The sequence below is a fragment of the Oncorhynchus mykiss genome, chromosome 19 (genome assembly GCF_057628025.1).
Source record: "Oncorhynchus mykiss isolate SJ-2025 chromosome 19, ASM5762802v1, whole genome shotgun sequence".
NCBI lineage: Eukaryota > Metazoa > Chordata > Actinopteri > Salmoniformes > Salmonidae > Oncorhynchus > Oncorhynchus mykiss.
This window is the reverse complement of record NC_143040.1, coordinates 11,280,536-11,302,500: the sequence shown is the minus strand read 5'-3', so window position 1 is coordinate 11,302,500 and position 21,965 is coordinate 11,280,536. Positions and strand designations below refer to the sequence as shown.

The window sequence follows — 21,965 nt, the reverse complement described above, 5'->3', positions numbered from 1 at the left end:
CCCTCAAATCTCTCCTTTAACTCTTCAGTTCAGTCCCAAATGCAACCTTATTTGCTATAGTGCCTGGTCAAATGAAGTGCATTTCATAGGGATTAGGGTACAATATGGGATGTAGCCTCCGTCGGCCCAGCCGAGGGGGCTCTGATGTGATGCTAGGTGATGGCGAGCCGCTTGTACATGCAGGGTGAGACCAGACAGAACTGAAGCAGTGCACTTTTTACAGGCAGAGGAGGATGAATGTACCGCTGATGAGGAGAGACATTTGTGCAATGTGGATGTAGACTGAGACAACAGAAAGAAAGGGAGGAGAGAGAGGAAGGGAGAGAAGGGGGAGGGGGAGAGAGGAGGGGGAGAGAGGGAGAGAGGGGGGAGGGGGAGAGAGGAGGGAGAGAGGGGGAGAGAGGGGAGAGGGGGAGAGAGGGGAGAGGGGGAGAGGAAGGGAGAGAGGGGGGAGGGGGAGAGAGGAGGGAGAGAGGGGGAGAGAGGGAGAGAGGGGGGAGGGGGAGAGAGGAGGGAGAGAGGGGGAGAGAGGGAGAGAGGGGGAGAGAGGGGAGAGGGGGAGAGGAAGGGAGAGAGGGGGGAGGGGGAGAGAGGAGGGAGAGAGGGGGAGAGAGGGAGAGAGGGGGGAGGGGGAGAGAGGAGGGAGAGAGGGGGAGAGAGGGAGAGAGGGGGGAGGGGGAGAGAGGAGGGAGAGAGGGGAGAGAGGAAGAGGAAGGGAGAGAGGGAGAGAGGGGAGAGGGAGACAGGGGGAAGAGAGGGGGGGATAGAGGGGGAGAGAGGGGGATATATAAAGGTAGATAGAAGGAATGGAGAGATGGTGAATATGGAATTGAGGGGAAGATTTTTTTTTAAAGACAGAGGGAGAAACCCAGTGGGCAAAAACTGGTTGAATCAACGTTGTTTCCATATCTTTATTCCTGTACACAAGAAAGCAAAGGTAACTGAACTAAATGACTCTCGCCCCATAGCATTCACTTCCGTCATCATGAAGTGCTTTGAGAGGCTAGTTACGGATCATATCACCTCTACCTTACCTGACATCCTAGACCCCCTTCAATTCGCTTACCGCCCCAATAGATCCACAGACAATGCAATCGCAATCACACTGCACACTGCCCTAACCCATCTGGACAAGAGGAATACCTACGTCAGAATGCTGTTGATGGACTATAGCTCAGCCTTCAACACATATTACCCTCCAAGCTCATCTGAACCCCGCCCTGTGCAACTGGGTCCTGGGCTTTCTGATGGGCTGTCCCAAGGTGGTGAAGGTAGGAAACAACACCTCCACTTTGCTAAACCTCAACACTGGAGCCCCACAAGGGTGCGTGCTCAGCCCCCTCCTGTACTCCCTGTTCACCCATGACTGCGTGGCCATGCACGCCTCCAACTCAAACATCAAGTTTGCAGACGACACAACAGTAGTAGGCCTGATTACCAACAATGACGAGACAGCCAACAGGGAAGAGGTGAGGGCCCTGGCGGAGTGGTGTCAGGAAAATAACCTCAACGTCAACAACACGAGGGAGCTGATCGTGGACTTCAGGAGATAGCAGAGGGATCATGCCCCTATCCACGTCAATGGGGCCGCAGTGGAGAAGGTGGAAAGCTTGAAGTTCCTCGGCGTCCACATCACTGACAAACTGAAATGGTCCAACCACACCAACATCAGGAGGCAGAAGAAATCTGACTTGGCCCCTAAGACCCTCACAAACGTTTACAGATGCACAATTGAGAGCATCCTGTCAGGCTGTATCACCGCCTGGTACGACAACTGCACCGCCCGCCACCGCAGGGCTCTCCAGAGGGTGATGCGGTCTGCCCAACGCATCACCAGGGGGACACTGCCAGCCCTCCAGGACACCTACAGCACCTGATGTCACAGGAAGGCCAAAAAGATCATCAAAAACATCAACAACCTGAGCCACGGTCTGTTCACTGTGCTATCATCCAGAAGGAGAGGTCAGCACAGGTGCATCAAAGCTGGGAACGAGAGACTGAAAAACAGCCTCTTTATCAAGGCCATGAGACTGTTAAATAACCATCACTAGCCGGCTCCCACCCGGTTACTCAACCCTGTTAAATAACCATCACTAGCCGGCTCCCACCCGGTTACTCAACCCTGTTAAATAACCATCACTAGCCGGCTCCCACCCGGTTACTCAACCCTGGTTTATAACCATCACTAGCCGGCTCCCACCCGGTTACTCAACCCTGTTATATAACCATCACTAGCCGGCTCCCACCCGGTTACTCAACCCTGTTAATAACCATCACTAGTCGGCTCCCACCCAGTTACTCAACCCTGTTAAATAACCATCACTAGCCGGCTCCCACCCGGTTACTCAACCCTGTTATATAACCATCACTAGCCGGCTCCCACCCGGTTACTCAACCCTGTTATATAACCATCACTAGCCGGCTCCCACCCGGTTACTCAACCCTGTTAAATAACCATCACTAGCCGGCGCCGACCCGGTATTTTTTTCACCCAAATTAGAGCCTAAATACAATGACATGGGGACTTTTTGGTTGTTGTATTGTTTGTATATCGTTGTATTTTATATTTGTGTGACTGTCCTTGTCAGTGTATTCGTGTTTTTGTTACTTGTCATGTTTAGTGTTTTTATGTGGACCCCAGGAAGACTACTGTAGCTGCTGCTTCTGCTGAAGATAATGGGGATTCAAATCAACCAATAAACAAAGCCCCCCTGTTGTTGTGACCAATTGGCGCGTTCCTGGCACAAGCCATGTTTTAAAACGGCTGGATCGGCATTTTAAGTATTAGTTAACCACATCATATGTTATAGCAATCTGTCAGTTGATGACACCGTTGATGACGTGGCACTGGTTGACGCCGTGCAACGTTTGAGCAGCGGAACGCGACCGATTTACCAAGAGGGCACACTGGCATGCACTGGCACAGCTGGTTGTGTCATCCAGTATCAGCTGACTGGAGAACGGTGCTTGTACGCTTTCCTGTCCACCGTGATCGGAAACGAGGTGAATTGCCTGACCTGTGGAGCAAATGTTTATCCCCGCGTCCGGCGTTCCTTACTAATAAATAGAGAGTGAAAGGGATAGAATGAGAAAAGACAACGAATGAGAGAGAATAATTTGTGTTTCTGCGTTTGAGTTTAGTGAAGTTGTGACAGTTTACAAACGCTAAATAGATTTCCACTTTCATTGCGCTCTCTAACAACGCGAGAGAGAGAGAGAGAGAGAAAGAGGGAGAGAGAGAGAGAGAGAGAGGGTGCGCGCGTCAAAGGTACATCCAGCGTCTATCAGAAGAGTCGCAGCGTCCTCCTCGAGCCGAAGTTTGATCTCTGCGCGCAGACGACGGATTCTAATTCCACAAGTACGATGCGTCATCGGAAGTGTTTTGGATATGTATGTACCGCTGTTTACCTGTGGACGGCGTTCTGCTTTAAAGGTAAGTAGGCGCATGTATATATTTAACATATTTTACGCAGAAAGAAACAACTGTCAGTGCATAGAAGTGTTTCGAGAGATTAAAATTAAACACCCGTTGGTATCGTGATGTTTACATCAATAACTTGTAATTCCATTTGCCTATGCCATTTTTTGCACTATAAAATAAATACATAAACCAAATGAATAGGATACTTGTATATTATTTAATTGTATGGTATTACTTTTAAGGGAAAGTAAATAATGGAACGTAATGAAAAAAAAGTGGAAAAACAATGGTATTGATATCATCCAGAGATGTATCCCGAATTGCGAAACGTGTAGAAGTGAGTTACACAGATGTTATGATAATGAAGGCTATCTATATCACGACCTGTCGATTTAGAGCTGTCAAATCATTCCTCGTGTGTGTGTGTGTGTGTGTGTCTCCGGCACCATGACCTCCTTAATACTCCGGTAACATCTGTTGTGTATGTCTGAAGGAGCAGGGGCGGGGAGGCACAGGCACGCGCTAAAACCAAAATCCCGAGAGGGAGCAATATCCTTTATCTCAGCCAGAGCACGATCATCTGGGAATACTGGACTGGGGAATCCACGCCAATAGGTCCGGGATCGAGAGAGGGCGATGAAGCAGTCAACATTATGTTTAGACCATCGGGCTACATTTCATTTTTCATGTAGGCATTTATATAGGGAATATGGTACCATTTGGGACATATTAGGCACCTGAAAATGGTCTACCCCCAAAACATAATACTGATGAACAGTGAATCAAATCACCACCAGGACTATTTGCATTGACTGTTTTTTTTGGCACTGACTCTCCTTACACTGACTATATGCACACTCACTAGACTCTACCCACACACTCACTAGACTCTACCCACACACTCACTAGACTCTACCCACACACTCACTAGACTCTACCCACACACTCACTAGACTCTACCCACACACTCACTAGACTCTACCAACACACTCACTAGACTCTACCAACACACTCACTAGACTCTACCCATACACTCACTGGACTCTACCAAAACACTCACACATACCTACACTCCAACACACACACACTACATACGCTCACACACACAAAACACACACATACATATTGCCAGTAGACTCTGAGAGTTGAGGACTCTGAGAGGTAAGGATTCCCTCCATGAACCTGTGATAGCCAGTGGACTGTAACAGTTGAGGATTTGAGGGATTGTGTCTTGCTGGTTCAGTATGTACCTCACCTTAGCCTTTTGAACCAACCTCCATCCATCATACACAGGTATCACCATTATGGTATCCAATCATATTTATGTCTACTGTGAGACGGATATGAACGTTTTTAAAATCACCTCCACCTCATCTCTCAAGGTTATGACTGACTGACCACTGACTGGCCCTCAATTACACATTTTTATGGGGTCGGAAATCAAAAGTTTGTCGAACGATTTTGTATTTCGGAAGTACATTTCAAAATGCGTATTTCCTGTTTCCTGTTGTGAAGACTGTGTAATATCAATTAAAGGAATGTTGTCAGCCTCAGTCTTCAGTAAATGATAAATATTGACACCATGTATTTTAGATGGAATCAGGCAGAAGGTTTGGATTGTTAAAATGTGTTTTATTTTGTCAATGAAACGTTGTAGGTTGAACGATACATCAGCTAAATCTATTGATCTTCTTAATGTTTGTGACTGCCTTGTTATTGGTTCCCGTTCTGAGCTTGTCTGCATACCAAATGGAACCCTATTCCCTTTATAGTGCACTGCTTTTGACAAGGGCCCATAGGTCCTATAGGGTTCTGGTCAAAAGTAGTGCACTATATAGGGAATAGGGTGCCATTTGGAACACAGTTCTTGGTTTGGCTCTCCCTGGTGATATCTGATTCTGAAATTAGTTTTTTTACAACAAGATCATCTGGAACCATTTTTAGGATGGACAGGAGACTTTCATCATCCTCAGAATAGTTCTAATTGTGTTGTTCTGTTCTCTGTTTTATTAGTCAATGAGAAGAAAGAACTATAGAAGTTAATAGCAGGTTTATGTGGTTGTCTTCTCGGAGCCTCTACTTGTGAGGATTTGAAACATGTCGAGTTGGTCTTTTAGTCACAATGATGTCCCTTGCTTTTTGTTGTTGTGTAAAAACAACACACTGTAAAGAGGTCTCGCGATGCTTTCTAGGAAGGAGGAAAGACCAAACTGGTATCCTGGAATCTCTGGTGGTTGTTTATCCCCCCGTCAGTGATGAAAAGCTGTTTGGGCTTAACCCGTAACCTCTGACCTCTGAGAGATCTGTCATGGATTTCATTTAGGTGGAAATGTTTCAGCTTAGTGGCTGGCCCCAGGGCTTTAGACAGATGTTCTGTGGTGTGTGTGTGTACTCCAGTGTCAGTGTGTGTCTTGGATATGACATGTAAAGTGTCAGTTAAACCGTGATGTTGAACATGTATGGCTCATGTTATGGTGTTTTAGCTGAGCCATACAGTGTGTTATTATAAGAGGTTGACACAGCAATGAACCCCATACAATTCCCATATGTATCCTGACTCCCATATCTGCCTCTGCTAGAGCATATTGTTAACTCCCCTCCCTGATCAACCGATTGCTCAGTTTGGCCGGGCGGTCAGCTCTAGGAAAAGTCTTGTTGGTTCCGAACACTCAATTTGTTTGGTGTGACAATGACATACAGTGCATTCATAAAGTATTCAGACCCCTTGACCATTTCCACATTTCGCTGCGTTACAGCCTTATTATAAAATTGATTCAATTGTTTTTTTCCTCATCAATCTACACACAATATCTCTTAGGGACAAAGCTAAAACAGTTTTTTAGGAATTTTTGCTAATTTATTAAAAGTAGAAAACTGAAATGTCACGTTTACATAAGTATTCAGAACTTTTACTCAACACTTTGTTGAAGAACCTTTAACAGCAATTCCAGCCTCTAGTCTTCCTGGGTATGTCACTGCAAGCTTGGCACACCTGTATTTGGTGAGTTTCTCCCATTCTTCTCTGCAGATCCTCTCAAACTCTGTCAGATTGGATGGTGAGCGTCGCTGCACAGCTATTTTCAGATCTCTCCAGACATGTTAGATCGGGACAAGTCCGGGCTCTGGCTGGGCCTCTCAAGGACATTCAGAGACGTGTCCCGAAGCCACTCCTGCGTTGTCTTGGCTGTTTGCTTACGGTCGTTGTCCTGTTGGAAGGTGAACCAGTCCTCAGCGCTCTCGAGCAGGTTTTCATCAAGGATCTCTCTGTACCTTGCTCGATTCATCTTTGCCTCAATCCCGATTAGTCTCCCAGTCCCTGCCGCTGAAAAACATCCCCACAGCATGATGCTGCCACCACCATGCTTCACCGTAGGGATGGTGCCAGGTTTCCTCCAGACGTGACTCTTGGCATTCAGGCCAAAGAGTTACATTTTGGTTTCATCAGACCAGAGAATCTTGTTTCTCATGGTCTGAGAGTCTTTAGGTGCCATTTGGAAAACTCCAAGCAGGCTGTCATGTGTCTTTTACTGAGGAGTGGCTTCTGTCTGGCCACTCTACCATAAAGGCCTGATTGGTGGAGTGCTGCAGAGATGGTTATCCTTCAGGAAGGTTCTCCCATCTCCACAGAGGAAAACATGAGCTCTGTTAGAGTGACCATCGGGTTCCTAGTCCCCTCCCTGACCAAGGCCCTTCTCAACCGATTGCTCAGTTTGGCCAGGTGGTCAGCTCTAGGAAGAGTCTTGGTGGTTCCGAACTTCTTCCATTTAAGAATAATGGAGGCCACTGTGTTCTCCAATCAAGCTGTAGAAACTCAAGGATGATCAATGGCAACAGGACACACCTGAGCTCAATTTCGTGTATCATAGCAAAGGGTCTGAATACTTATGTAAATAAGTAATTTATTTTATCAATTTTTTATACATTTGCTAAAAATTTGAAAAACCCTTAAAAATAAATCTTTGTCATTATGTGGTATTGTGTGTAAATTGCGGAATTTAAAAAATATATTTTATCAGTTTTAGAAGAAGACTAACGTAACAAAATGTGGAAAAAGTCAAGGGGTCTGAATACTTTCCAAATGCACTGTATACAAGAGTTGGCACAAATGGAACTGGGACTAGTCTATGTGCCCTGACCTGGTAGAACCTGCTATTTATCAGGTCATGTGGTGTGGAAACACTCCTGACCCTGTAAGAGGAGGATGCATCCCAACAGCCCCCAGCTATGACTGCTGTCTATGACTGGTGTCTATGACTGGTGTCTATGACTCCTGCCTATGACTGTGTCTATGACAGCTGTCTATGACTGCTGTCTATGACTGCTGTCTATGACTGCTGTCTATGACTGTGTCTCAAAAGGCACCTTTATATCGGTAATAGCCATGCTGGCATTTACATCACTGGTCTATAGTTGATCAACTCTTGTATGACATAGTGCTTTTTTAAAGGCGGTCGGCCCACCACATCATAGCAACTCCTGTTTGTTAGACGGAGAATGTCAAGGCATGATTTCCCTCGATGTGAGTGCCATTCTTTTATGTTGACATTCTGGAGACAAATGAGCATGATTCTGGATAATGGAATTCATTGCGGTCGTGTATGTACATTTTACACTGTGCCAAGGCTGAAACATGAGGCCTGGTGAATGAACGGAACATGCATCTTGTAGATTGTCATTTAGTTCAACGGTTGGCCCGTCTAGACGTAACCATGGTGATTGCATTTAGAATGCGTTTGGGTAAAGAATGTATTCTCCGTCTGATGTCACTACCATCAACAACTATCATCATCTGACGGAATGGAAACATCTAGGGAATAGCATATCACAGATCGTTGACGCTGTAACATTTCCCTGTTTAGATTGTATTGTATTGAAAGGCAGCAGTGCACTCAGAGGCACTTAAACTGGCTGCTTCATCGTAACAATAGCCTCGTGCCCCATGAAATAAAATGTTTTATTTTAGTACAACACAACTGATTGGTATTGATCGAAGACGCTTCTCTCGTATGAACATTGGAGTTATGAAGGGAACCTAATGCAGTGAAACTGGGAGATGGGAGCCTTTGAAGTGGAGTTATGAAGGGAACCTAATGCAGTGAAACTGGGAGATGGGAGCCTTTGAAGTGGAGTTATGAAGGGAACCTAATGCAGTGAAACTGGGAGATGGGAGCCTTTGAAGTGGAGTTATGAAGGGAACCTAATGCAGTGAAACTGGGAGACGGGAGCCATTGAAGTGGAGTTATGAAGGGAACCTAAAGCAGTGAAACTGGGAGACGGGAGCCATTGAAGTGGAGTTATGAAGGGAACCTAATGCAGTGAAACTGGGAGACGGGAGCCATTGAAGTGGAGTTATGAAGGGAACCTAATGCAGTGAAACTGGGAGACGGGAGCCATTGAAGTGGAGTTATGAAGGGAACCTAAAGCAGTGAAACTGGGAGACGGGAGCCATTGAAGTGGAGTTATGAAGGGAACCTAATGCAGTGAAACTGGGAGACGGGAGCCATTGAAGTGGAGTTATGAAGGGAACCTAAAGCAGTGAAACTGGGAGACGGGAGCCATTGAAGTGGAGTTATGAAGGGAACCTAATGCAGTGAAACTGGGAGACGGGAGCCATTGAAGTGGAGTTATGAAGGGAACCTAATGCAGTGAAACTGGGAGATGGGAGCCATTGAAGTGGAGTTATGAAGGGAACCTAATGCAGTGAAACTGGGAGACGGGAGCCATTGAAGTGGAGTTATGAAGGGAACCTAATGCAGTGAAACTGGGAGATGGGAGCCATTGAAGTGGAGTTATGAAGGGAATCTAATGCAGTGAAACTGGGAGATGGGAGCCTTTGAAGTGGAGTTATGAAGGGAACCTAATGCAGTGAAACTGGGAGATGGGAGCCTTTGAAGTGGAGTTATGAAGGGAACCTAATACAGTGAAACTGGGAGATGGGAGCCTTTGAAGTGGAGTTATGAAGGGAACCTAATGCAGTGAAACTGGGAGACGGGAGCCATTTGTTGTAGGTGATTGTTTTGTAGTCCTTTGCCTACGTTGGTTGGTCTCTGATGGTGGATTGGTTTATTTAATAAACATTGTGACATGATGTCACAATGAGTTAGAGGAGGAGAAGAGATGGAAGGAACTAGGGAGGAAGAGGAGAAGAGATGGAGAGAATGAGGGAGGAAGAGGAAAAGAGATGGAGAGAATGAGGGAGGAAGAGGAGAAGAGATGGAGAGAATGAGGGAGGAAGAGGAGAAGAGATGGAGAGAATGAGGCAGGAAGAGGAGAAGAGATGGAGAGAATGAGGGAGGAAGAGGAGAAGAGATGGAGAGAATGAGGGAGGAAGAGGAGAAGAGATGGAGAGAATGAGGGAGGAAGAGGAGAAGAGATGGAGAGAATGAGGGAGGAAGAGGAGAAGAGATGGAGAGAATGAGGGAGGAAGAGGAGAAGAGATGGAGAGAATGAGGGAGGAAGAGGAGAAGAGATGGAGAGAATGAGGGAGGAAGAGGAGAAGAGATGGAGAGAATGAGGGAGGAAGAGGAGAAGAGATGGAGAGAATGAGGGAGGAAGAGATGGAGAGAATGAGGGAGGAAGAGTAAAAGAGATGGAGAGAATGAGGGAGGAAGAGGAGAAGAGATGGAGAGAATGAGGGAGGAAGAGGAGAAGAGATGGAGAGAATGAGGGAGGAAGAGGAGAAGAGATGGAGAGAATGAGGGAGGAAGAGGAGAAGAGATGGAGAGAATGAGGGAGGAAGAGGAGAAGAGATGGGGAGGGGGGGGGAGGAGGAAAAGAGATGAGGGGAAAGGGGAGGAGAAGAGATGGAGGAATCCTAAACTAGGTCCCTGGTTATATTACGTTACAGAAATTCTGCGGCCCAAATAGCATCCTATTCGCTACATAGTGCAATGTTTTTGAACAGAGCCCTATGGGCCAATAGGGTGCCATTTGGGACTGGGCCCACCAGTGTATAATCCTGCCCTATTTCTTGCCTTTATGACCTGGTTATGAGCCAGGGATTTTCATCTCTGAAGTACACAACAAACGTCCAAAGGCTGCATCTGAAAAGGCACCCTATTCCATTAATAGTGCACTACTTTTGACTAGGTGCAATTTGGGAAGCCCTCGGACTTTCACAGAAATCACATTAGGTGATTTAATACTAACAAAGACACAGGATTTCCTGTTACTCTCTGATTCAATCTGGTTCACTAGAACAGGCTAGGATGTGGCTTTAATCCAGACAAGGTCATGGTTATTCATTTCATTATGACAGCAAATGTGTGTATTCAAACTAATCCTGTATTCATCTAATGTACTTTTCAATACTTGTTCCCTGAATATAGTAGCGACCTTGACCCAACACCTAGCGACCTTGATCCAACACCTAGCAACCTTGACCCAACACCTAGCGACCTTGACCCAACACCTAGCGACCTTGACCCAACACCTAGCGACCTTGGCCCAACACCTAGCGACCTAGCCAAGAGGTTCAGATCTCTTGGCGTTACAGCTACAGTAAGGTCCTGGGTTGACAATCTCAAGGTCACAGGTTCAAGCCCTGGTCTGGACTGACTTCGCTACCATATTGACAAGTATAATGGGATAGATTGGGCTGAGGTACATCCCATAATACACCGTGATCTGTGGTGTAAAAATACTTGAAAGTAATACTTAAGTTCTTTGGGGGGGGGGTGTATCTGTACTTTATATTTATATATACTGTATATATTATTTATTATTATAAAAAATAATGTAAACCCTTTTTCGTCATATCCAATTGGTAGTTACAGTCTTGTCCCATCGCTGTAACTCCCGTACGGACTTGGGAGAGGCGAAAGGTCGAGAACCGTGCGTCCTCCTGCTTGTTGACACTTGGCTTAACCCGGAAGCCGGCCGCACCAATGTGTCGGAGGAAACACTGTCCAACTGGCGACCGGGTCAGCCCGACCCACCACAGGAGTCGCTAGAGCACTATGGGACAAGGACATCCCAAACCCTTCCCTGACCCAGATGATGATGAGACAAGGACATCCCAAACCCTTCCCTGACCCAGATGACGATGGGACAAGAACATCCCAAACCCTTCCCTGACCCAGATGACGATGAGACAAGGACATCCCAAACCCTTCCCTGACCCAGATGACGATGGGACAAGGACATCCCAAACCTGTCCCTGTGTGTCGCCTCAGGGGTTTCCAGGTCGCAGCCAGCTGCAACACAGCCCGGTATGGAACCAGGATATGTAGTAACGCAGCTAGAGCTGCAACACAGCCCGGTGTGGAACCAGGATATGTAGTAACTCAGCTAGAGCTGCAACACAGCCCGGTGTGGAACCAGGATATGTAGTAACACAGCTAGAGCTGCAACACAGCCCAGTGTTGAACCAGGATATGTAGTAACGCAGCTAGAGCTGCAACACAGCCCGGTGTGGAACCAGGATATGTAGTAACACAGCTAGAGCTGCAACACAGCCCGGTGTGGAACCAGGATATGTAGTAACGCAGCTAGAGCTGCAACACAGCCCGGTATGGAACCAGGATATGTAGTAACGCAGCTAGAGCTGCAACACAGCCCGGTATGGAACCAGGATATGTAGTAACGCAGCTAGAGCTGCAACACAGCCCGGTATGGAACCAGGATATGTAGTAAGACAGCTAGAGCTGCGATGCAGTGCCTTAGACTGCTCCACTACTAGGGAGGCCTACTATTTATATTTTTGAAATACTTTTACCTCATGACATTCCTTAAGAAAATGATGTACTTTTTACTCCATACATTTTCCCAGCACAGGAAAATAGTCAAATTCACGCACTTATCAAGAGAACATCTCTGGTCATCCATCCTGCCTCTGATCTGACGGACTCACTAAGCACAAAGGCTTGGTTTGTAAATGATGTCTGTGTTGGAGTGTGCCCCTGGCTATCTGTAAATGATGTCTGAGTGTTGGAGTGGGCCCCTGGCTATCTGTAAATGATGTCTGAGTGTTGGAGTGGGCCCCTGGCTATCTGTAAATGATGTCTGAGTGTTGGAGTGGGCCCCTGGCTATCTGTAAATGATGTCTGAGTGTTGGAGTGGGCCCCTGGCTATCTGTAAATGATGTCTGAGTGTTGGAGTGGGCCCCTGGCTGTCTGTAAATGATGTCTTAGTGTTGGAGTGGGCCCCTGGCTGTCTGTAAATGATGTCTTAGTGTTGGAGTGGGCCCCTGGCTGTCTGTAAATGATGTCTTAGTGTTGGAGTGGGCCCCTGGCTGTCTGTAAATGATGTATGAGTGTTGGAGTGGGCCCCTGGCCATCCGTAAATTAAAATAACAAGAAAATGGTGCCGTCTGGTTTGCTTAATATAAGGAATTTGAAATGATTTATACTTTTACTTTAACTTTTGATACTTAAGTATATTTTAGCAATTACATTTACCTGTGATACTTGAGTATATTTAAAAGCAAATACTTTTACTCAAGTAGTATTTTACTGGGTGACTATCACTTTTTTTTACGTGAGTCATTTTCAATTAAGGTATCTTTACTTTCACTCAAGTATGACAACTGGGGAGTTTTTCCACCACTGGCCCTAGATGAAAGGAGGTACATAAATTCAGTTCATTATCATCAGAACGTCTTTTAGGATCAAGTATCATTAAATAACTGGTCATTACAAAGATGATATAAGACATCTTTCCATGTGATAATATCATCAGACAAGACAGGTTTATTGGGTGAATGAATGTGGCCTTCATCCTGTTACTTGAGATGTTGCATTGATATAACAGGACATGTGTGCTTGTGTTTCCATAGTGGCTGATTAGACCTTGTAAGGTCTCGTCTGTCTAGGTATAACGGTCCTTAGTAACAGGCTTCAACTACGTGAAATCATTCATGTCAAAGGGCTCTATAGGGAAAAGTACGTCATTGTGTGCACAGAAAGACAGGCCGCATGTAACAATCCTTAACTATTGTGACATGTATTCTACGCGCGCGCGCACACACACACACACGCACACACACATTATATTCTTCTATCCTTGTGGGGACCTAAAATTAATTTACATTCAAAATCCTATTTTACCTAACCCTACCCACTAACCCTAATTCTAACCCTAATTCTAACCCTAATTCTAACCCTAAACCTAACCCCTAATCTTAAAATACTCTTTGTCCTCATGGGGATGTGGGAAATGTCCCCACGGGGGAGAATTTGCCTTGTTTTCTTATCCTTGTGGGGATTTTATCGGGATCCCACAAGGATAGAAGAACAAGACCACACACACACACACACACACACACACACACACACACACACACACACACACTTTTACATACTATTCATTTAACATACTATTTCATAATATACACATGCCATATTACATAGCATTAAACACACTGTCTACACACACTGCTGAACCTGTGTAGATAGATGGACTCACTCTGCTGAACCTGTGTAGATAGATGGACTCACTCTGCTGAACCTGTGTAGATAGATGGACTCACGCTGATGAACCTGTGTAGATAGATGGACTCACTCTGCTGAACCTGTGTAGATCGATGGACTCACACTGCTGAACCTGTGTAGATAGATGGACTCACTCTGCTGAACCTGTGTAGATCGATGGACTCACACTGCTGAACCTGTGTAGATAGATGGACTCACACTGCTGAACCTGTGTAGATAGATGGACTCACACTGCTGAACCTGTGTAGATAGATGGACTCACACTGCTGAACCTGTGTAGATAGATGGACTCACACTGCTGAACCTGTGTAGATAGATGGACTCACACTGCTGAACCTGTGTAGATGGACTCACACTGCTGAACCTGTGTAGATAGATGGACTCACACTGCTGAACCTGTGTAGATGGACTCACACTGCTGAACCTGTGTAGATAGATGGACTCACACTGCTGAACCTGTGTAGATAGATGGACTCACTCTGCTGAACCTGTGTAGATCGATGGACTCACACTGCTGAACCTGTGTAGATAGATGGACTCACTCTGCTGAACCTGTGTAGATAGATGGACTCACTCTGCTGAACCTGTGTAGATGGATGGACTCACACTGCTGAACCTGTGTAGATAGATGGACTCACTCTGCTGAACCTGTGTAGATAGATGGACTCACACTGCTGAACCTGTGTAGATAGATGGACTCACTCTGCTGAACCTGTGTAGATAGATGGACTCACTCTGCTGAACCTGTGTAGATGGATGGACTCACACTGCTGAACCTGTGTAGATAGATGGACTCACACTGCTGAACCTGTGTAGATAGATGGACTCACACTGCTGAACCTGTGTAGATAGATGGACTCACACTGCTGAACCTGTGTAGATAGATTGACTCACTCTGCTGAACCTGTGTAGATAGATGGACTCACACTGCTGAACCTGTGTAGATAGATGGACTCACACTGCTGAACCTGTGTAGATAGATGGACTCACACTGCTAAACCTGTGTAGATAGATTGACTCACTCTGCTGAACCTGTGTAGATAGATGGACTCACTCTGCTGAACCTGTGTAGATAGATGGACTCACACTGCTGAACCTGTGTAGATAGATGGACTCACACTGCTGAACCTGTGTAGATAGATGGACTCACACTGCTGAACCTGTGTAGATAGATGGACTCACACTGCTGAACCTGTGTAGATAGATGGACTCACACTACTGAACCTGTGTAGATAGATGGACTCACTCTGCTGAACCTGTGTAGATAGATGGACTCACTCTGCTGAACCTGTGTAGATAGATGGACTCACACTGCTGAACCTGTGTAGATAGGTGGACTCACACTACTGAACCTGTGTAGATAGATGGACTCACACTGCTGAACCTGTGTAGATAGGTGGACTCACACTACTGAACCTGTGTAGATAGATGGACTCACACTGCTGAACCTGTGTAGATAGATGGACTCACTCTGCTGAACCTGTGTAGATGGACTCACTCTGCTGAACCTGTGTAGATAGATGGACTCACTCTGCTGAACCTGTGTAGATAGATGGACTCACTCTGCTGAACCTGTGTAGATAGATGGACTCACACTGCTGAACCTGTGTAGATAGATGGACTCACACTGCTGAACCTGTGTAGATGGACTCACTCTGCTGAACCTGTGTAGATAGATGGACTCACACTACTGAACCTGTGTAGATAGATGGACTCACACTGCTGAACCTGTGTAGATAGATGGACTCACTCTGCTGAACCTGTGTAGATGGACTCACTCTGCTGAACCTGTGTAGATAGATGGACTCACTCTGCTGAACCTGTGTAGATGGACTCACTCTGCTGAACCTGTGTAGATATATGGACTCACACTGCTGAACCTGTGTAGATAGATGGACTCACACTGCTGAACCTGTGTAGATGGACTCACTCTGCTGAACCTGTGTAGATGGACTCACTCTGCTGAACCTGTGTAGATAGATGGACTCACACTACTGAACCTGTGTAGATAGATGGACTCACACTACTGAACCTGTGTAGATAGATGGACTCACTCTGCTGAACCTGTGTAGATGGACTCACTCTGCTGAACCTGTGTAGATAGATGGACTCACACTGCTGAACCTGTGTAGATGGACTCACTCTGCTGAACCTGTGTAGATAGATGGACTCACTCTGCTGAACCTGTGTAGATAGATGGACTCACACTGCTGAACCTGTGTAGATAGATGGACTCACACTACTGAACCTGTGTAGATAGATGGACTCACACTGCTGAACCTGTGTAGATAGATGGACTCACACTACTGAACCTGTGTAGATAGATGGACTCACACTGCTGAACCTGTGTAGATAGATGGACTCACACTGCTGAACCTGTGTAGATATATGGACTCACACTGCTGAACCTGTGTAGATAGATGGACTCACACTACTGAACCTGTGTAGATAGATGGACTCACTCTGCTGAACCTGTGTAGATAGATGGACTCACTCTGCTGAACCTGTGTAGATAGATGGACTCACACTGCTGAACCTGTGTAGATAGATGGACTCACACTACTGAACCTGTGTAGATAGATGGACTCACACTACTGAACCTGTGTAGATAGATGGACTCACACTGCTGAACCTGTGTAGATAGATGGACTCACTCTGCTGAACCTGTGTAGATAGATGGACTCACACTGCTGAACCTGTGTAGATAGATGGACTCACTCTGCTGAACCTGTGTAGATGGACTCACGCTGACTCCCATTCTAATAGTAAGAGCACCTTGCCTTTTTAGGTCCTGATGCACTTAAACAAGTCATGCAAGCTGCTGATGAAGATACACACAGATACACACATACACACACACACACACACACACACACATACGTTACTGAACCTGTTAAAAAGCTCTGTGGAAGAAGCTTTTAACAGAAGTCTCTGGTCCCGTCTGGCCCAACGGCACCGCTGTGTTGAAGAAACACTGGGCTGCTTCCCAAATAGCAGGCTGTTCCCTACACAGCACACTATAGGCCTGCCCTTGGTCAATGGTAGTGCACTATATAGGGACTAGAGTGCCATTTGGGAAGCAGTCCCTGTGTGCGTTTGCCTCAGTTTGACCCTCACAGACAAACACAGCCCAACCTACTAGTGTCCCTCTGGGTCCCAAATGGCACCCTATTCGCTATGGGCCCTGGTCAAAAGTAGTGCACTATATAGGAAATAAGGTGCCATTTGTGGCGCTGACATTTCCTTGTGTAGCTCGTAGCTGTGAAGAGATGAATAAAAATCTATTTATTTTTGAACCTCACTAAGATTGACCTACCATACCCCTCAGAGGTCAGGTCTGTTTCCTGTTGCCATGGAGAAGAAAACATCAAAGATATGATGTTTATTCTTCACTTCTTCTTCTTTTTGTCTTTGGAAATAAAGATTAGCATAATTATGTTCTGGTACAAATGTTTAAAGCTGCAATCCATAGCGCGGAAACTGCCACGTCCGTTTGTGATATTACCACAGTAATAATGTTACTTCTGTTGTGATATTACCACAGTAATAATGTTACTTCTGTTGTGTGCTGTTTGTTCTGTACAAGACCAAGGTAATGTGGATTACAAAGGCATTACTTATGTTGTGTGCTGTTTGTTCTGTACAAGACCAAGGTAATGTGGATTACAAAGGCATTACTTATGTTGTGTGCTGTTTGTTCTGTACAAGACCAAGGTAATGTGGATTACAAAGGCATTACTTATGTTGTGTGCTGTTTGTTCTGTACAAGACCAAGGTAATGTGGATTACAAAGTCATTACTTCTGTTGTGTGCTGTTTGTTCTGTACAAGACCAAGGTAATGTGGATTACAAAGGCATTACTTCTGTTGTGTGCTGTTTGTTCTGTACAAGACCAAGGTAATGTGGATTACAAAGTCATCACTGTGTAACATGCATACAGCTCCATTCAGTTCATAGTAAGTAACGCCTCACTTGGTTCACTAGTACTACATAGTATCACACTCAGATACGCCATCTGTTGGCTTGGCTACATCTCGTAACAACTTCAAACGATCAACCCTGTTTTCTTCCCTTGGACATCATTGCAGGCATGATAGAACAGCAGAGTATGTACTACAATGTTTTTTTTACCACAATGCTGGATGCTCATTTCCTCAAAACAATAACCATAACAAACGTGCTTGGAACGGCCATCTTGGATCTCACTGTGCCTGGAACAGCCATCTTGGATCTCACTGTACCTGGAACGGCCATCTTGGATCTCACTGTACCTGGAACGGCCATCTTGGATCTCACTGTGTCTGGAACGGCCATCTTGGATCTCACTGTGTCTGGAACGGCTATCTTGGATCTCACTGAGCCTGGAACGGCCATCTTGGATCTCACTGTGCCTGGAACGGCCATCTTGGATCTCAATGTGCCTGGAACGGCCATCTTGGATCTCACTGTGTCTGGAATGGCCATCTTGGATCTCAGTGTGCCTGGAACGGCCATCTTGGATCTCACTGTGCCTGGAACGGCCATCTTGGATCTCAATGTGCCTGGAACGGCCATCTTGGATCTCACTGTGCCTGGAACGGCCATCTTGGATCTCAATGTGCCTGGAACGGCCATCTTGGATCTCAATGTGCCTGGAACGGCCATCTTGGATCTCAGCTGACAATATACAATGTTTGTTCTTTTAAGCTGTTCTGATATACTGACTCACTAACCCAACTTTTGTTCTCTCTCTCTCCTCTCTCGTTCCATTCATGCACACATACACACTCACACTGACACTCACACTCACTCACACACTCACTCACACACTCACTCACACACTCTCACTCACACTCTCACTCACACTCTCACTCACACACTCTCACTCACACACTCTCACTCACACTCACTCACACACTCACACTCACACACTCTCACTCACACACTCACTCACACACTCACACACGCACTCTCACACACTCTCACTCACACTCACACACAAACACTCACACTCACACACTCACACTCACACACTCACTCACTCACTCACAGGGAAGTGGGTACTATTTGGGACTCTTCAGCAGAAGGCCCTTTGTTTGGTTTATTTTGGTCTCGTTCGCTAATTAGCCATTAAGCCATTTAATTACGTGCTCATCTTCGTTAGCCTCCTTGGTAATTGCTGGACTGTGTGTGTGTGTGTGTGTGATTAGACAACAGAGTCATTTGGGAGACGTTGAGCGATGAAGACCAGGGCCTTTTCAGTCATGAAGAGTTACACAGTTTTAGTTTGAATACCTGAAAGGAGGATTTTCTGAAACGACCAGACTGGAAATAACCGTCATCATTGGTCTCCATCTCAATAGTCAGGAGTGGCTTCCTGTCCTTGTTCCTACTCCGTCATTAACCAGGTCAGAGTGTGGAAGATCATATTCTGTGTGTGTGTGTGTGTGTGTGTGTGTGTGTGTGTGTGTGTGTGTGTGTGTGTGTGTGTGTGTGTGTGTGTGTGTGTGTTTTAGCGCCTGCGTGTGTTTAATCTTCGTTTCGTGCCGACATCATGTCAGAGTCACTGATTGACTGACAGCTCTACTATCCCGACATCATGTCAGAGTCACTGATTGGCTAACATGGAGCTCTACTATCCCGACATCATGTCAGAGTCACTGATTGACTGACATGGAGCTCTACTATCCCGACATCATGTCAGAGTCACTGATTGACTGACAGCTCTACTATCCCGACATCATGTCAGAGTCACTGATTGACTGACAGCTCTACTATCCCGACATCATGTCAGAGTCACTGATTGACTGACATGGAGCTCTACTATCCCGACATCATGTCAGAGTCACTGACTGACTGACATCTCTACTATCTATTGATGTCTCCAGTGATGTCAAAGGAACCTAGAGGAAGTAGCTGAGGAAATGGAGTCGTCCGTCAGTTGGCCGACCAACCAGAAACATAGCTTTGTAGTTGTGGTAAATTATGATGATGGTGAGGATGATGATGGTGGTGATGATGATGATGATTTCACCAGTGGGACCACATATGTTATTGTCGTTGAAGTGTTTAACCGAGAGAGACGGAAGAAAAGAGGGATATTGTGAGAGATAGTCACAGAGAAAGAGAGAGAGACACAGGGAGACAAAGGGAGAAAATGAGCAAGACAGACAGGCAGAGAGACAGAAATACAGACAGACAGACACAGAGAGCGACAGAAATACAGGCAGACAGACAGGCAGGCAGACAGACAGACAGGCAGGCAGACAGACAGACAGGCAGGCAGACAGACAGACACAGAGAGCGACAGAAATACAGGCAGACAGACAGACAGGCAGACAGACAGGCAGGCAGACAGACAGGCAGGCAGGCAGGCAGGTAGGTAGGCAGGCAGGTAGGCAGGCAGGCAGGCAGGCAGGCAGGCAGGCAGGCAGGCAGGCAGGCAGGCAGACAGACATTAATATTAATTCAGCTTTTCCAGCTGTCTCATCTATATTGTGTGTAAACCACTTCCTGAATCCACAGTGAATACATCATGAGTAACACCAATCCTCCATGTAAAACATCATTGCAGATCCCAGTGTTAATTTACAACAGTTTATAATGGGGTGTGGGTGTGTAATGTTATTCTAATCAAAGTCTATCCTCTGGGTGTTGCTGTTGAGATTAACAATATGGATTGCTGCTGTGAATAAATTGAGAATGCTGTTATATTATGCAAACGATGGTCATGGTGTGAACATACTGTCAATTACTGCTCTTGTTCTCACTACTTACTTTTTAATTCTCTTTATTCTCTCCATCTAACCTCTCTCTCTCTCTCTCTCTCTCCCGCTCTCTCTCTACCTCTCTCTCACTCTCTACTTCTCTCTCCCCCCTCTCTCTCTCTCTCTCTCTCTCTCTCTCTCTCCCTCTTCTACCTCTCTCTCTCCCTCTTCTACCTCTCCCTCTCTCTACCTCTCTCTCTACTTCTCTCTCCCCCTCTCTCTACTTCACTCTCCCCCCTCTCTCTCTCGCTCTCTCTCTCTCTCTCTCTCTACCTCTCTCTCTTTCTCTCTCCACTCTGTGTGGTCCAGAAGGTGTTATATGTGATTGTTTTAATCCTTCATGGTTTCTATGTTGGTTTTCTAGATGATCAATTTAAATCTCTCTCTCCCTCCATCTCTCTCTTCCTCTCTCACACTCTCTCTCTTCCTCTCTCCATCTCTCTCTTCCTCTCTCTCTCTCCATCTCTTTGTCCATCAGGTTGTGTTGGTGGTCAGTACCAGCGGAAGCTGTACAAGGATCTGTTGACTAACTATAACCGTCTGGAGAGACCAGTGTTCAACGACTCAGCACCTATACTGGTGGAACTAGGCTTCACACTGTTACAGATCATAGACGTGGTGAGTCTCTCTGTATACTGGTAGAACTGGGCTTCACACTGTTACAGATCATAGACGTGGTGAGTCTCTCTCTGTATACTGGTGGAACTAGGCTTCACACTGTTACAGATCATAGACGTGGTGAGTCTCTCTCTCTGTATACTGGTAGAACTGGGCTTCACACTGTTACAGATCATAGACGTGGTGAGTCTCTCTCTGTATACTGGTAGAACTGGGCTTCACACTGTTACAGATCATAGACGTGGTGAGTCTCTCTGTATACTGGTAGAACTGGGCTTCACACTGTTACAGATCATAGACGTGGTGAGTCTCTCTCTGTATACTGGTGGAACTGGGCTTCGCACTGTTACAGATCATAGACGTGGTGAGTCTCTCTGTATACTGGTAGAACTGGGCTTCACACTGTTACAGATCATAGACGTGGTGAGTCTCTCTCTCTGTATACTGGTAGAACTGGGCTTCACACTGTGTCAATTGGTTAGACAGTCAGGAAAGATAGAGGAACTTATGATACAGCGGGTGTGTGTGTGTGTGTGTGTGTGTGTGTGTGTGTGTGTGTGTGTGTGAGTGTGTCAGTCTGTTTTTTGGATGGGTCAGTGAGTTGAGGTAAATATGGATGCAGGCCCATGCTTCCCTAATGTTATTCTGCAGTATCTTCTGATGCTGACCCATGCTTATCCATAGCTGTATATTATACTCCCTGATATTATTCATCTACTTAGAAACCCACAGTCCTCACTGTATCCCCTC

General features: G+C 46.0%; 1 protein-coding gene across 1 annotated transcript in view; it reads left to right on the top strand.

Annotated features, from left to right (window-relative positions):
* The first annotated feature begins 2,853 nt into the window (after window positions 1–2,853).
* Window positions 2,854–21,965, top strand: part of LOC118941433 (neuronal acetylcholine receptor subunit alpha-7-like) — a 77,570-nt gene continuing 58,458 nt past the window's right edge. The window contains exons 1-2 of the mRNA XM_090210042.1: window positions 2,854–3,433; window positions 21,076–21,215. Of these exons, the coding sequence (XP_090066168.1) occupies window positions 3,364–3,433; window positions 21,076–21,215 (210 nt within the window). The 5' untranslated portion in view covers window positions 2,854–3,363. The remainder of the gene's footprint in view (window positions 3,434–21,075; window positions 21,216–21,965) is intronic.